At 36.8% G+C, this 17,343-nt stretch overlaps 1 protein-coding gene across 1 annotated transcript; it reads right to left on the reverse strand.

Annotated features, from left to right (window-relative positions):
• Nucleotides 1-521: 521 nt before the first annotated feature.
• On the reverse strand, nt 522-17,123 carry LOC121392593 (transketolase-like). Its single transcript, XM_041523740.1, has 12 exons — nt 16,938-17,123; nt 15,445-15,562; nt 14,014-14,127; nt 10,896-10,993; nt 10,149-10,340; nt 9,482-9,609; nt 8,081-8,277; nt 6,684-6,797; nt 5,805-6,012; nt 2,910-3,124; nt 2,268-2,484; nt 522-1,468 (listed from the first exon to the last, which is right to left on the reverse strand). Exons 1-12 carry the CDS (start codon nt 17,042-17,044, stop codon nt 1,296-1,298), a joined length of 1,881 nt encoding a protein of 626 aa, XP_041379674.1. The 5' UTR covers nt 17,045-17,123; the 3' UTR covers nt 522-1,295.
• Nucleotides 17,124-17,343: the final 220 nt, after the last annotated feature.

Consider the following 17,343-nt stretch of genomic DNA (forward strand, 5'->3'; position numbering starts at 1 on the left):
ATAATACACTCATGTCTGTTAAATACCATTTAACATAAAACTTGTTGTTTAAAACATAACCAATTCGCTTTTTGCTCATAAGATTAATGGTATCTTATGTTGTATTCACTATATGTAATATATTTGCTAAAATCACTTTGTTTCTATTTGATAATATTGCAAAAATCAACTTAGTATTCTGTTACCAAGTAAAACAAGGTACAAAGTTATAATACATTCTTCATAATCTTTAAACATTATATAAATAGAGGATTCGTCAAATACCGATAAACTAGACGAGATTGATATTTTACATATTAAAAAAACACGAGTAGCGAATTCTATTTATCCTATAACACTTCTAAAATAACATTTTAATAATTTTTTTTAGTAAATCACAATACTAAAGTCGCCACCATCGATAATATATTGTTATCACGATTAGTTTGACGTCACGCATTTTAAACAAATCTTTGAAAACGTTACGCTCAGGTACACGGGGTCTTGTTGGCTTGTAAGCAAATGAGCCATCCACAGCAACACATTACCTAGAGACCTTGAAAATTTACATACCATTATTAACAGGGTTAATAAAGTAAATTATCACATGGGTTTATGACATGGATATCATGGGTAAGTTATAGTATAAAAAAAATTTTTTTTTTGTATCGTGTACTATTTCATTCAAAAGATCTCAAGTTTTAAAAGTTAAAGAATAAGAGAAAAGCATCTAAAAACTAATAAAGCAATTGGTTAAAGAAATATATATTCCTCTAGAAAATAGCATATATAAACTAAACAAAGCAGAATAAGCAAATACAGGTATACACCTTTTAAATTTCTAGTAACTAGCAATTTTAATTTCAAGATACTATTATCTTGAAAACATTATTTAATTCCCAATTCTAATATCATTATAAATATCTTTAAATAAGCTCAAATTACTGAGCATAAACAAATATCAATATCACACCTTTTAATTTAAAATACTATTATATAGAAAATAATATATGATCAATTAAATTTCCAACTGTAACATTGTTATATCTATTCAAAATTAAAATGCTCAGCATAATAAATGTCTAACCTGCACCAAATGTGGCGTACTACGGGGGTTTTCACACTAACGAATGCGTTGTATTATATAGAAAATAATATATGACCAATAAAATGTCCAATTGTAACATTGTTATATCTATTCAAATTCAAAATGCTCAGCATAATAAATGTCTAATCTGCACCAAATGAGGCAATCTGCCTCACATGAGGTATACTATGGGGTTTTTCCCACACTGATGAATGTGTTGTGGGTAGTTCTACATGGACAGCATATTGTTGACTGCTTTGACGATGGCACTGGCACTGATTCCAAACATCTCGAGCAGTTCGGCTGGTTTTCCGCTCCTGGGTAGAGCGTTAACGGCCAGTCTCTTCACTATGATATCTCGACATTCGCTGACAGCACCTGCCACAGCTTCACCGATACCACCTGAAAAACAATATGCAAACAATTGGTTATTGAAAGAAGGAAGGAAGGAAATGTTTTATTTAACGATGTACTAAACACATTTTATTTATGGTTATATGGCGTCAGACATATGGTTCAGGACCACACAGATAATGAGATGCGAAACCCGCTGTTGCCACTTCATGGGCTACTTTTTCCAATTAACAGCAAGGGATCTTTTATATGCACCATCCCACAGACAGGATAGCACATACCACAGCCTTTGTTACACCAGTTGTGGAGCACTGGCTGGAACGAGAAATAGCCCATGGACCACCGATGAGGATCGATCCTAGACTGACTGCGCATCAAGCGAATGCTTTACCACTGGGCTACGTCCCGCCCCTGGTTATTGGATGCACAACATTTGGTAATTCAGACATACAGTCTTAGAGAGGACGAAGTTTGATTTGTTTAATGACACCACTAGAGCACATTGATTTATTAATCATCGGCTATTGGATGTCAAACATATGGTTAATTCTGACAATCTTAGAGATGAAACCCACTACATTTTTCCATTAGTAGCAAGGGATCTTTTATATGCACCATCTGAATTACCACAGCCTTTGATATGCCAATCATGGTGCACTGTCTGGAATGAGAAACAAGCCAATGGAACGAGAAACAACCAAATGGAACAAGAAACAAGCCAATGGAATGAGAAACAAGCCAATGGGCCACCGACAGAGATCGATGCTAGAATAGACATTACCACACTAAATGGTAATTAAACCCACCCCACCTGGATCAACCCCAACCCCAGGTGTTATCCACCCACCTTCAGGATAGTGATCCTCCACGGTGATGATCTTCCCGCCAGTCTCGCGGGCGTTTTTGATGAGGGCCTCCTTGTCGATGGGTTTGATGGTGAACAGATCCAGCACACGGATATTTACTCCAGTTGCTGCCAACTGATCTGCGGCCTTCTGTGCCTCAACCAGTGTGACACACGCTCCAACCACCGTCACCTTGTCGGAGGAACTTTGACGAACCACCTATGCAAAAACAAAGAAGATAGTCTTGTAAAAAGAATGTGAGCAAAGTAGAAATACATTTGGACTGTAGATGTGTAGGACTAAGAAGGGAGCAGTTACCATGTGACCGGAATAGGATGCTCATGACACAATGGAAGATTACAGCTATCTACATGTGTACTACATGATTCTAGACTCAAATTTGATAAGCACAGCCTCTGATTAGGTCTTGGGAATTTCAGACAAATCCATAGGACTAGAGCTGAAATGCCATAGGTTCAGGGGTATTAAAAATATAAATGTATTATTTATATTTGAACACTGAAGGCCAATTTCGAATATACCACATTAATTGTATCATGAACATTTTTAAAAGAAAAATTGAAACATTTGCCATTCTGTTGTTATTCATTGTAGAATGCTTAATATATATCCAATCAAATCACCTTTAGTTTTCCAATTGAGAACGGTTCATCGTTCTTGTAAATGATGGGTATATTTGGTCGACTGACACGAATGAAGCAAATACCGGGAGTGTTAGCCGCCAGCTGTACCGCATACTCTGTAGAAACGGCATCGCTGGGGTAGAAGACGGTGGAGCCGGGAATGGCTCGGAACATTGCTAGATCTTCGAGAGCCATCTGAGATGGGCCATCTTCACCTGAAATCAAATTCAAAAATGGTGGATCAAAAAAAAAAAAAATTCCGCAATAAATAGACAACATAAAGTCAAGAGGTCCAAAAGTAGATGTGAAGAAATAAAAAACTACAAGAGTGACTGATAAAAAGAAAGAAATCTTTTGACATGTGCAAATAGTAATTGAAGAATTAAAAAAACAAGAATTTTGTTTTGTTTAATGACACCACTAGAGCACATTGATTTATCAATCATCAGCTATTACAAAAGGAAATGGTTTATTTAACGATGCACTTAACACATTTTATTTACGGTTATATGGCGTTAGATATATGGTAAAGGACCAGGCCTTTCCCCAGGATTTTTTTTAAAGGCGCTTACGTATTTAGCATCAGTATAACACAAATCAAGCCAAAAGAAGTGGGGTAGTGGGTTGAAAACAGTTAAGTGTTTGCCTTCAATTTGCGCCATGTTGTTACTGTTGATTTCAGCGTCTTGTTAAATGCTTATTGTGATTTCTGCTTGTAAAATACCTAGGCTAAGAATGCTGACTTCACACTATATTCCATTTATAATAAAACCCAAAAACAAAACAAAACGTTAATAAAATTAAAATTTACGGTCTTTTTAAAATCCAGCTAACTTATTAAATGTCACCTCACGGTTTTACAAATATATATCTAACATTATCTAACAAATATGATTATCGTAAACTAATTCTGTGTACATTTAACTGCAATTTGTATAAATACTGCATGTTCATTTTCTGCGATTGCGATCTGTATGTGTGATCTCGACCATAGGTACAAAATTAACAGACAAAGGAAATATCCGAAAATGCAGTTATGTATTCATTGATGCAAACAACTATTGTTTTTCTACAAATTTATATCAAGATTTACTTCTGTATAATCATATTGTTTAATATTCACAACGATATCTCTTGACACGTGGGTGTTAGCTAACTCTGAAGCGTGACGTATATTTGCGCAGAGAGCTTTTGCTCAGTTCAGCCAACGAACGTTCTTCCTAATGTTCGCGAACTATTTGATTGGTGTCCGTCATGTCCATTTGGTTTAACGTGAAGCGCACAAACTAGTGTAGCGAACGTTGTTTTCGCTCGGTCTGGCTGAACTCATGCCCCTTGGGATAGCCTACATGTCTTTCGGCCTTGAACTGGCATGTGTATTCAAATTGACATGCATTGTCGGTTTGTTTTTATTACTTTGGTTCAAAGACTTTACAAAGTTAAAATAACAAGTTACAGATCTTCCAGACATTGAATCACCGTCACATTGCTGTCATACATGTTGAATGCATGCCGTTAAAATTAATAACCTTGATTATTAAAATAAGCAAACATCATATGGCCTAGGCTGTATTCTGGATAACACCGTTTCTCATTACAGGTCGCGAGATCGCTATTACGCTAATTGAATATTTGGTATTATTATTATGTTTGAGGTGTCGAAAAGATTATGTAACTGTTTGTTCACATCAGAAGATAGAAAATTTTAGCCACTTGTAATTTTATTAGCCATTTTTTGTAAAAATTATTTTTAATTAGCCAATGGCTAATTTGTCTACTGACAGCACGAGCCATGGATGTTTTCAGCGTGTGTTTTGGGAAGGGGGTGTTAGGATAGAAATGACTGATTGCCAACTTAACTGTACTTTTAAAAAGTGCTTCACCTATCGTTTATTCTGCTAAATAGTACAGTTGATTCTGTCAATGGGCATCTTCTTTGATCGGCCTTTTAGCTTGCAATTGATTACTTGGCATGCGAATCCCGTTACACGTAAGCGTCTTTCTGACGGAGTAGTGGTCCCAATAGATGTGGTAAATTACCAAACACCAATTGTGAGCAGACAACTGGTCCATTGTTAGGTATTTAGGAAGTGTTTTACCTGTCAGTGATTAGGTGTGCTTGATATACTGGTACACAAGTTGTTTGCAAGAGGTAATCGACTGCCACGCTCGTACTTGTGATAATTGTTTTTCTAAAGCACTTCAAATCAAGGCATAGCGGCAATTGATTTCAGGCGCTTCCACGTCGCCAAAGCGCTTACTTTACGGACCAAGGCGTGTCGGGCCACTACGCCTAACGGCCCTAGGGAAACCCCTGAAGGACCACACAGATATTGAGAGGAAACCTGCTGTCACCACTCTTTTCCATTAGCAGCATGGGATCTTTTATATGCACCATCCCACAGACTGGACAGCACATACCACAGCCTTTGATATACCAGTCGTGGTGCATTGGCTGGAACGAGAAATAGCCCAATGGGCCCACTGACAGGGATCGATCCCAGACCGACTGTGCAGCAAGCGAGCACTGTACCACTGAGTTACGCCCCACCCTCCCAGCTATTAGATGTCAAACATTTGGTAATTTGACATACATTCTTTAGAGAGGAAAACCTGCTACATTTTTCCATTAGTAACAAGGGATCTTTTATATGTACTATCCCAAAGATAGTCTAAAGAGTAATGTTTGTTTTGTTTAACGACACCACTAGAGCACATTTGATTTATTAATTTATCGGCTATTGGATGTCGAACATATGGTCATTTTTGACACAGTCATAGAGAGGAAACCCGCTACATTTTTCAATTAGTATCAAGGGATCTTTTATATGCACCATACCAGTCGTGGTGCAATAGCTGAACAAGAAATAGCCTATTTGAAAAGATTCGTCTTACCTATAGAAACACCTGCATGAGAACCAACAACATTGATGTTGGTCATAGAAATGGCTCCCATTCGGAGCTGGTCGTAGGCTCGGGAGAAGAAACTAGCGAACGTGCTGACAAACGCCACGGCACGATCTCTGGTAGCACAGCCAATGGCAACTCCCACCATGTTCTGCTCAGCAATGTAACACTCGATGAATCGATCGGGAAACTTTGCCTGGCAATGGAATCAACAAAGATGAACATAAAAATGTATACAAAGTTATGATGATCCTTTTTCTAACACACCCACAAGAAAAATCACCATTTATTTATATATTTTTGTCTCTTAACATACATTGGAGATCACTTTTGACACTTCTGATTGGTTGCACCAGGTTGACAACCTGGTCGTCACAGCCATACCATCCAATGAAATAAACACAACTGAAACCAAATGCTTTGTAACATACAAATTAACCTGAAACTGACTGTTGTGTGACACAAGTTAACTGCAAGCACAATAAACAAGGATTAGTTGGAAAAGACACTTAAAATATATTTTAAACATGGTTTTTGAGGAGACTACATTTGTGTCTATTAGAAGATACCATTTATCTTAAAACTTGTTTAATAACATATCCAACTTGCTTGACAAAATTCAGTTGAAGATAAGTGTTACTTCATGGCCAATCCTATATAATATTCTGTATAGACATCAACAGAAATTAACAGGTTGCTTTAACTGATGTAGTGTTACACATAAGGTAAAAAATGGGTTCCTTAGATACTGTAGTTGAAAAAAAAGAAGAAAAAATGATATCAAATTAACCTATTGTAGCTACTGCAGATATTTGTCTACAGTATTACCTATAGCACACATTCATATCTCATATTTAATTTTCTTACCATGAATTTATTGGAAAAGGTAGAGTTCTTCATGTCACCATCAAGGGACATAACTCTGTTATTATTGGTGCCAATCTTGACCAAAGCATTTCCATATGCAGCCCGAGTGGCAAGCTGAAAAGATAACATGTTAAAAAATAATTTTTCTTAATATAATTCACTTAGGGCAGTTCAAAAATTGATCACATGTAGGGCTAAAGGGGGAAATAGTTTTGCATACCCACCACCAAGTCATTAAAACTGCTTACTCAAGTGAAGTGACAGAAGAAAATTGCAGTAGTCAGACCTTGTTACAACGACCGTTGTTACTACGACATTTACACCATCCGACCACAAATTGTCGGGAATGAATGTACATCAATGTTATTCTGTTCATTACACCGGAATTCACACCTTCTGACACTGACAGAGCAAATTGCGAACAAACGTGCATCCGATGTCTCTGAACACCTCTCTACAATGACATTACATAATCACAGATGTTGGCAGTACACACAGCCGTTTGTCATCCTTGATTTCGTAGCCATCCAACAGTGTCACATGATGTCAGAGTTACCGATGGCTAAATCATAGTGTATTGCTTTTGAAAATAAGTCTTTAGTCTCGTTCAATTAAAGGATTAACTTCGAACAATCAAGTTTATTTGTTTTATGACATCTTGTAAACAAAGTAGATACCAATCGATTAGATTGACTGTGAATGCGCCATGATTAATAATAATATACTTAATATTTAATAATGGTCCGTGATACATGTCGTTGGGCTCATTGGTTTATTTCTCGTTCCAGCCAGTGCACTACGACTGGTATATTAAATGCTGTGGTATGTGCTATCCTGTCTGTGGGATGGTGCATATAAAATATTCCTTGCTACTATTGACACACAATAGCTGATGATTAAAAAATCAATGTGCTCTAGTGGTGTCATTAAATAAAACAAATCTTTATAACGGCAATTTCGATATAACGACTATTTCGATATAACGACAAAGTGACCCATGGACGAATGTGGTCGTTGCAACGAGGTTTGACTGTAGTAATTTTCTATATCACCTTTACCTGCTCAGGGCTAGCTCTGCCACTAACCCAATTTGCCAATTGCGAATTTTAGGAACAACTGGCAAATTTTATTTTGATTTGGCGAAAACTTTTCATGTAATAATTGTTATTTTGTTGAAAAATGACAGTGGATTTTGCATATTTAAAGTTAATTTGGTGAACTGTTTTTCTCACCCAGAGCTAGCTTTGCAGTCCTTCACATTTAAAATTCAAATTCAGGCATTGAAACCAGTTGTTTTTGTTACTGCAAGGTTACCGCGCATCAAGTGAACGCTTTACCACTAGGTCACGTCCTGCCGGTCAAGTTTGTGTAGAAAATAAAAAATACAATACACCCACCTCATCACCTTTCTTGTAACTTGGTGGCTCCGACAGGACAATATTGTGAATGTTGGCAGCTGGAACCTTGGCAGTTGGTTCCTGCGGTTTCAAAGTATGCGGCTCCTTCTGGACAATCAAGGACTTGATGTGTTCCAAGACAGCTGCTTCTTTATCCCCAAGAGCCTTGCCATGCCAGTTCAACTGATCCTCGATTCCTAGGTAGTAAAACATCTTGTCGTTATATAATAATGAACAATTTAGATCATTACAATGTAATTTTCTTTGTTAAAGGTATCAATCATCAGTGAAAACTGCAAAAATTGTGTATGGCTGCAACAGTGTTTGACTTTTACATTCATTAACAAACATTCTTTAAATACTGCCAAAGCAATACATGTCCAAACACATTTTCATTATCGTCTATGTCCAAGGGCCATAACTCTGTCAAGAATAGACAAATCCCCATAAAAGTCAATCCCCAAAAACGTGATCTGTAACTTTACACAAAAGTTCAGCGAAATAGCCAAAACACTGCATCATTTTTTGATGGAAAACTATATGCGAAATAGCAGGTGAATTTAGTTGTCAGGTGGGTTGTAGAATAAAATATCAACAGACACACTGTTTACCCCATCCCAACCAGTGCACCACAATTGGTATATTAAAGACCATGGTATGTGCTGCCCTGTTTGTGGGAAAGTATATAAAAAATATCCCTTGCTGCTAAAGTAAAAAATGTAGCTGGTTGCCTCTAAAGACTAATGTTTGACATTTAACACTTGATGATTAATTAATCAATGTGCTCTAATAGTAGTGTTAAATAAAACAAACTTAACAGTATTAAAATGAGACCCAATTCATTTTCCCCTCCCACCATGTTCTGACTGTTTAAAAACTGAGCAACTAATCGTCCCACTGTTATATGCACTTTTACACAGACAGGACAGGACGTACCACAAATGGTTGGGATAATGGGAAAAAAAGAAAAAAAAAAGATCTCAGTCGAGCAATGTAATGACCGAGCTAGATCACACCCCTTGTTATGATAAATAATAATATAAAAAAATATCAACAATAGATGAGAAAGGAAGGAAATGGTTTATTTAACGACATACTAAACACATTTTATTTCTGGTTATATGGCATCAGACATATGGTTAAGGACCACACAGATATTGAGAGAGGAAACCCGCTGTCGCCACTTCATGGGCTACTCTTTTCGATTAGCAGCATGGGATCGTTTATATGAACCCTTCCATAGACAGGATAGCACATACAACGGCCTTTGATGTACCAGTTGTGGTGCACTGGTTAGAGCAAGAAATACCCCAATGGGTCCACTGACGGGGATCGATCCCAAACCGACCACTGGGCTATGTATTGCCCCCTAAAAGATGAGGGTGTTCCTTCAAAACTCACCTGGACAATTTTTGCCTTTGAAAGTCTTGGCTAATACGCAAGTTGGTTTTCCTTTGATTGTCGAGGCTGTGTCGAATACCTTGCACAGAGCTTCCACATCATGTCCATCAACTTCAATAGCATGCCAACTATCAAAGAAATAAAATTTGAGTATGGTATAAATTTCATGACTAAGTAAGTAAAAAAGTACCATACAGTTACTTCTCTTCTATGCATTAATTTACTAGATAGTTTTTTGCAGCAAACACCTACCAAGGCTCAAAATTCAGTTTGTGAAATGTGAAGCAATCTCTGCTTCTAAAATTTTAACACTGAACCAAATGCTAAAAATCTTACCCTTTATTCGACTGGTTCCAGCTTTTTTTTTTTACATTACATGAATGAATGAATGTTTAACGACACCCCAGCACGAAAAATACAACGGCTATTGGGTGTCAAACTATGGTAAATTACATTACCCGTAAACGCCAAAAGTAGGCTAGCAAGCATTTTGCAAAGCCACAAGTCACTTAAGGTAACTGAACACAGGACAAGCTTCAAGCATTTTCTATGAGAATAGCTGTTAAAAATCATCTCCCATCTGGTTTATCAACCAAAATATAGAAAAAAATATATAATGCATTTAATATTAAAAAAATTACTGTCCTTAAATTCTTTTAAATCTCACCCAAATGCATCAACCCTTTTATGATAGGCCTGTATATCGTGTCCCAGACTTGTGGGATCGCTCTGACCCAGTCGGTTAATGTCAATAATCAACGTGAGGTTGTCCAGTTTGTACAGACTGGCGAAATGTAAAGCCTCCCAGATAGATCCTTCTGCACTCTCCCCATCACCAATGAGACAGTAGACACGGTAACTGTAAATAAAAACAAACAACTATACATAGGAACTGTAAAAAAACTAATCTATTAACAACAAATTCATTAACTGTAAAAGACCCAAACTACTGATGACTAAATTTTTATGTTTAACAAAAAACAACATATCAGATATTCTACAAATGATTGTAAAAACATCAAATGAATATAATAGTATACACTAACTGTAAATACTAATAAAATGTAAACAAATTGAAAAATATCTCAGGCCCATAGCATGGTGGACATTATGGCCAACCCCCCCCCCCCCCCCCCCCCCCCCAAAATTGAACTAGCACCAAAGGCGCAAGGTATTTGGAGGGTCTGGTGGCATGATTCAAAAGTTATTTGCCCATTACTGTAACTCTAGCCGTTAATCTCGATCTGTTAGTCTTGCTACAACTTTTACGTTCAGTCGAGATGTAAAGGTTATCAAAAAAAAAGAAAGAAAAAAGCCAAAATTATTGCCTGCTACGGGCCTGTATCTAGAATGAGCTACGCGACAAATACAAAAAGAAGAGTATAACTACAGATGTCATGAGAAATGGACTTACTCAGACTTGTCCAAATATTTGCCAACATAGGCCATTCCTGCTGCACAGCTCAAACCCTGTCCCAGAGACCCAGTGGCAACATCGATGAAGTTGAGGCGCTGTCGAGACCAATTAAAAAATATTATTAATAGGAACAAAATAAAAATCGCATTAATATTCAATAAAAAAACCCAAAACACACACCCAATAGTATTTAAAATTTTAATCTGAAAACTGAAATTGGTCAAAATGCGCACATCTGAGCCCATATTTTCTTAACTATCTTAGCTCTATGATATTGTAGAACTGTTGGGAGCTATGCAATGTGACATCACAGCCTACGGTAACATAACGCTAACAGGGCTTCTAGAATTTATATATCTGTGATATTAAAAATTTACTAGCCAGATTAAAAATTCACTAGTAATACTTTACTTTTAAGTTCATACAAGTTTACTAAATAATAATAATAATAATCGGATATGTGACCTAAGAGGGAGATAGAGCTTAAAAACACTAACTTTTTGGGTGCGGGACCGGCCTCGTTGGTGTAGTGGTTATGCCATCGGACTTCCAAGAATACCAAAAATGTCTAGTCTCTGTGTTAAATGTTTGTGGTGTTTAAAAAAAAGAAGAAACCCAACAACTTTGGGGTGGGGGCAGGATATTCATATTTACAAAATAGACTTAACTGTAACATTTGACAACAAAAATTCACTAGCCGTCGGGCATAGCAATAGCAGGTATTTACTATCCCAACATTGACTATCACTAGCCATGGGAGTGGGGCTACCATTGTCTAGAAGCCCTGGCTAAGATAGATTTGAAAATGTGTGGTCAGCCCAGTGTTAAGCCACAACTAGCAACACTCACGCTCACAAACTATCTGACTGGTCCCTGATGATTTTGTTTTTTTGTTTTGTTTAATGACACCATGAAAGCACGCTAATTTATTAATCATCGGCAACTGGATGTAAAACATTTGGTAATCCTAGACAGACCACACATCAGGCAAGTTCTCTAACGCTGGGCAATGTCCAGCCTGTGGTCCCGGATCAGGTCATGTGGTTTAACACGAAAGTTTTTGTTTTATTTAATGACACCACTAGAGCACACTGATTATTAATCATCGGCTATTGGATGTCAAACATCTGGTCAACTGATTGGCGATTCTCGAGATTTTAAAGTTGCGTAACTGACACACGAACAGAACAAAGTTCTCATGAAATAATGTGCCCTGTTGTTATTGTTCACTTCAAAACATATTATGTAACTGATTACAAAAAATTAAATGACCTATGCAAAACATTAAATCCTTAAGAACCTTTCTATAAATTTGAAAGTTTTGAGGGAAAACTTATAAATACTGGTAAACACTAATAATTATGTTAAATACAATTTTATTGCTACCAAAAGACCATGATGAAATTGTTCAGAGTGAAATATTAAAATGTCATAAAACAGTTACAGCCACAACGGTGTTCCTAGATTACTTAATTCACCCATTACTGAAACATATCTTAACAGCGGTCTCCCTTTAATCATGACATCAAAAATCATTTATTAAAAAGATATTTCTATCATAAAACTGCATTAAAAAAAAAAAACATAGTTCAGTGAACATGTCTCACCCATCATTCATGCATGCAATTTACTCCAAGTGTTACAGTTCACTAGTTATGCTTTAATGAACATGGAAATAAGCTGAATATGTGAATCAATGAATAATTTAATGTAGAAAATATGCTGTATCATTCTGCTATTCTTAACTTGTAGCACACCTAAATACAGACTATTCAGCTAGATATTTTTCGCTAAATGTTGGTATTTTGACTGGTTATTGCAGTGGTCATATTGCAGACAGACTTAACCATGACTAGTAAGGTCTTCCTATAATATATTAGCCACAAGTAGTATAAAATTTTACCTTACTTTTTTCCAAAAAATCAAAAACAAATCAGGGGCAGTGATAGGTAATGAAAAGTAGGCTACAGAGTTGAATAAAGCATTTTAGATTGTATATACTTACTTACAGCTTGTTTGGTTGCCGATAGAAGTTTATTTTATTTAACGACGCCACTAGAGCACAGTGATTTTTTATCTTATCATCGGCTATTGGACATCAAACATATGGTCATTCTGACACTGTTTTTAGAGGAAACCCGCTGTCGCCACATAGGCTACTCTTTTACGACAGGCAGCAGGGGATCTTTTTTTTTTACACTTCCCACAGGCAGGACAGCACAAACCATGGCCTTTGTTGAACCAGTTATGGATCACTGGTCGGTGCAAGTGGTTTACACCTACCCATTGAGCCTTGCGGAGCACTCACTCAGGTTTTGGAGTCGGTATCTGGATTAAAAACCCATGCCTCGAATGGGATCCGAACCCAGTACCTACCAGCCTGTAAACCGATGGCCTAACCACGACACCACCGAGGCCGGTTTGCCGATAAAAAGCGTATGGCAAATTATGCATAAAAAATCCAAGATTGTTCGACTTTTTAAAACTGGTTACTGACTAAGCAGGGCACCTGTCTGAAAATTGCATGGTGCATGTGAAACTCCTTTTTTGTGTTGTCAACACTTGTCATGTTTGATTAAGGTTGAGAGGATACAAATTTCTTTGTAAACTGAATTCGGATAACCATACCACCAAAATGTAAACTGAGCATTCTGGACTGTTGTCGAGCCCTGCCATGTTTGAATGATAGCATATCCATGAGACAAGTAGCGAAATGCCTGCAAGTGAGCCATTCCATCATCCATTAACTGCAAGAGCATTTACATAGCACTGGCCCAGCAAATGGGCTACAGTGACCATGTGGCCCAAACTTTTTGTGACTAGTATATTCAGGGCTAGCTCTGGCACTCGCCAAAGTCGCCAATTGTGAATTCTGGAAGTAGTTGGCGAATTTTATTTTAATTTGGCGAAATAATGTCATATAATAATTGACATTTTTTTTGAAAATAACTGTCGATTTCTGCAATATTTGAAGTTTAATAAACAATTTGGCGAAATGTTTTGCTCACCCAGAGCTAGCCCTGATATCCCTCCACTCCATTCCCAATGGAAACAATCTAGTTTCTGTAATTTCTCTAAGTTATTATACTCATTTCAAATACATTGAGTGACTTACAGGAGTTGGATGGCCCTCCAAGTCTGAATGAATTTTCCTCAGATCCATCAGTTGTTTAGACGGAAACATGCCCACTTCTGAACAAACAGCATACAGAATGGGTGCTGCATGGCCCTGTGAGAAGAAAAAAATAAAAACATGTTATAATAATATAGTAATTGAAGAATGTAATTTGATATTGATCAACTATGCAGCATACCATTTGGGTGCCACATGTACCTGTAAAGAGAAGCAAAAAAAACCCTTAAAAAACCTAAAATTTTTATTGATATATTGTCTGAAGAATATAAGTTTATATCAACAGACGGTACAATTAAAATGAAGATTCAAACAATATATAATACAGATACCCATCATAGGCTTTTTAAAGTTCTTGCAAATAAGAAATCACATTTCATTTCACTAAAATATTTTATTATTTTATAATGGTTTGGATTGGGAGATTTTTATGAAGTTTGCTACATGTAGGTTTTGTCTTTGTTTAAAAAAAGAAGAAGAAAATGTTTTGATTAAAAGTTTGTGAACTTGTATATCAATGACCATGGTAGGTCTTATCACATTGAGAATGTGCATATGAAATACCATTTCTGCTTTTTCATTATAATTACTGGTATATGGCATCTGACATATGACAAAGGACTATAAAGATAATGAAAGAAACAACTTGCTGCCACAAATTAACAACTTACTCTTTTTGATTAGCAGGAAGAGATCTTTTATATGCATCATTCCACAGACAGAATCTGTGTTACATCATTTGTGGAGCACGGCTGACAAGACACAATTGGTGAATTTTATTTTAATTTGCAAAGATCAAAAATTTAACAGGGGGTGGGGGGGGGGGCGGGGGCATGGCAAGTGTAATAACAAAAACTAGCGCACCTAGGTATTTTGAAGGGGAACCAATGCAAAACTGGTCGCAAGCGTGTTTAGTTACTAAAAAAATTAATTTAATAATTTTCACAAATAGTTTCATCACTTGAAACATAAATTCCGTTTCAAATTTATATTATTTTTTTGCAATTAAAGACACATAATATTACAACATGGGTAATCAGGGTTTTTGCCAGAGAGTAAAACTGATATGGATCCATACCCAATTTTTTTTGAAGATATTTATGTCTTAAATTAACGTTTTGACAAAATTAATTACTTTTATCATTTTCTTAACCCTAACCCTAACTCATTTTCTTTCTGGGGGATGTCTTCCCCTCCCTACCCTTGTTGACTGTCGTTGCATTCAATTCAGTAGCGCCATACCCCAAAATTTCTTTCTGGCAGAAACATTGGGGTTGTATAGGCATGGTGGGTGGGAAACCAGATATAGGGTACCATGGCATTTTTCTTGCAATTTGAACCCTGAGGAAGAATACTCCTGCCACACAAACTATGCATAGTGACTAAAGCCACCAAACAAAACAAACATCTTACCTTGGATAAGACAAAACGGTCGTTGGTAGGATCCCTTGGCTTGTCCACTTTGTACCGCATAGTATGTAAGTACAGCACAGACATTATCTCCGCCATGGAGCAGCATGACGTTGGATGTCTACAAGAGGAATTACAAAGCATGTTTTTGTATGCATAATACTTTGAATCATATACAGATTTATTTTATTTTTTAAAAATCACTGTAACACATTGATTTACAAATCATCAGCTTTTGGATGTCAAATATTTGGTCATTGTGACCTGTATTCTATAAAGTTTAAAAGTTTGTTTTGTTTAACAACACCACTAGAGCACATTGATTTATTCATCATAGGCTATTGGATGTCAAACATTTGGTAATTCTGACACTCTTAGAGTAAACCTGCTACATTTTTCCATTACTAGCAAGGGATATTTTATTTTTACCATCCCAAAGACAGGATAGCACATATCACATCCTTTGATATACCAGTCATGGTGCATTGGTTGGAATGACAAATAGCCCAATGGGCTGACCGATGGGGATCAATCCCAGACAAACAGCACATCAAGACTGAAGTGATCGCTTTACCACCAGGCTACATATTTAAAGTCTTTAAAGGAAACCTGCTACACTGTCCCATTAGAAGCAATGGATCTTTAATATGCACTTTCCTCAGACAGGACAGTACATCTCTCATTCATCTATGGTAGGACTTTCCTTTGGCACTGTCATATAAAGAACATTATAAATACTTATAATAAACAGGGTTAGCAGGGATCAAACTTAATGACGGCAATTGCTGTCCTTGAGATATAAATTGCCATAGGTAGAGAGCATCACCGACGGCACTTTTGTGCCATCGGTAAAGCTCAACAATGGTAAAATGTATACACCTGGTGTACATTAATTGCCAATATTTAACATTTGCATGTCTGAAATGTCTACATACAACAAAATAACCTTTCAGTCATGTTTATTTGCTGCAAATTTCATTTTAAAAAGAATAATGCCATAGGCAGGCTCAAAATTGCCGTCGGTGGGCCATTTCACCCATGATGATGATTTAATCATTATAATCCTTTAAAAAATTGCAGTGGGAGACAAATTCATAAATTCGAGCCCTGGATTAGGGTTAGGGTTAGTGACAGTGCCAAAAGGCAAGTCCTTCCTCAGACATAAACCAAAGGTATGGATTTAACATTAAATTTCGTTTAAGTGTCATTGACCCTTGATTCCAGTTTCAAGACAAACTTAAACAATAACTATGCAGTTATGTTACAATCATTTGTGAATGACCTAGTTCTGAAACATCTACTAATTCACATAACCTTTAATTTTGTTAATGATGAAGCTTTTTAAAAATTAATTAGTATTAATTATTGTTGTCAGGGCCAGTAGTAATAACGGGAGTATAACACATGCTTAGCCACATGAAACGGGAACAATGTAGGCGATAGGCTAAGCGGACGTATAATAATAGCTAAGTTTAGGATGCATGTCAATGGCCTACCCAGATTTGCTTGCGTTTGTCATCAAGATGCTGTTAATTCTCAATTTGTTAGCGACATCTTTCAGAGTCTGGATGACGCTGGCATCGGGGCAGTGGTAGTTGCTCATGTTGAGTCGGCGACTGTCACAAGGAAAGTGAAAAATTGGACACAGTGCAACTCAACGTGCTTTTCGCCGGTTCCGTGTCTTCTTCTTGGTGTATGTTCCCTCCTATTATTTGAAGCACTCACGCTTGTCTAAAGATCGTTTATGTAGCTAAAGTCGAATAACGCTAAGGACGATTCTAGAGGGTGGGTGCTTGGCCTTAAAAAAGTTGCAAACCACTCAATTAAACTTCAAGGTGCCAAGGAAATCCAGCTTTTAATGTATAAATATAACACATTTATCTTTCTAGTGGTAGGCCCATA

Source organism: Gigantopelta aegis, chromosome 3 (assembly GCF_016097555.1).
Source record: "Gigantopelta aegis isolate Gae_Host chromosome 3, Gae_host_genome, whole genome shotgun sequence".
Lineage (NCBI taxonomy): Eukaryota > Metazoa > Mollusca > Gastropoda > Neomphalida > Peltospiridae > Gigantopelta > Gigantopelta aegis.

Excerpts from the sequence above, each read along its gene's own strand:
- LOC121392593 (XM_041523740.1), bottom strand. The coding sequence starts at position 17,044 with ATGAGCAACTACCACTGCCCCGATGCCAGCGTCATCCAGACTCTGAAA. Across the intron at positions 6,798-8,080 it reads GTTACAAGAAAGGTGATGAG|CTTGCCACTCGGGCTGCATA; the intron begins GTGGGTGTATTG and ends TTATCTTTTCAG. Across the intron at positions 6,013-6,683 it reads CCTTTTCCAATAAATTCATG|GCAAAGTTTCCCGATCGATT; the intron begins GTAAGAAAATTA and ends TTCCATTGCCAG.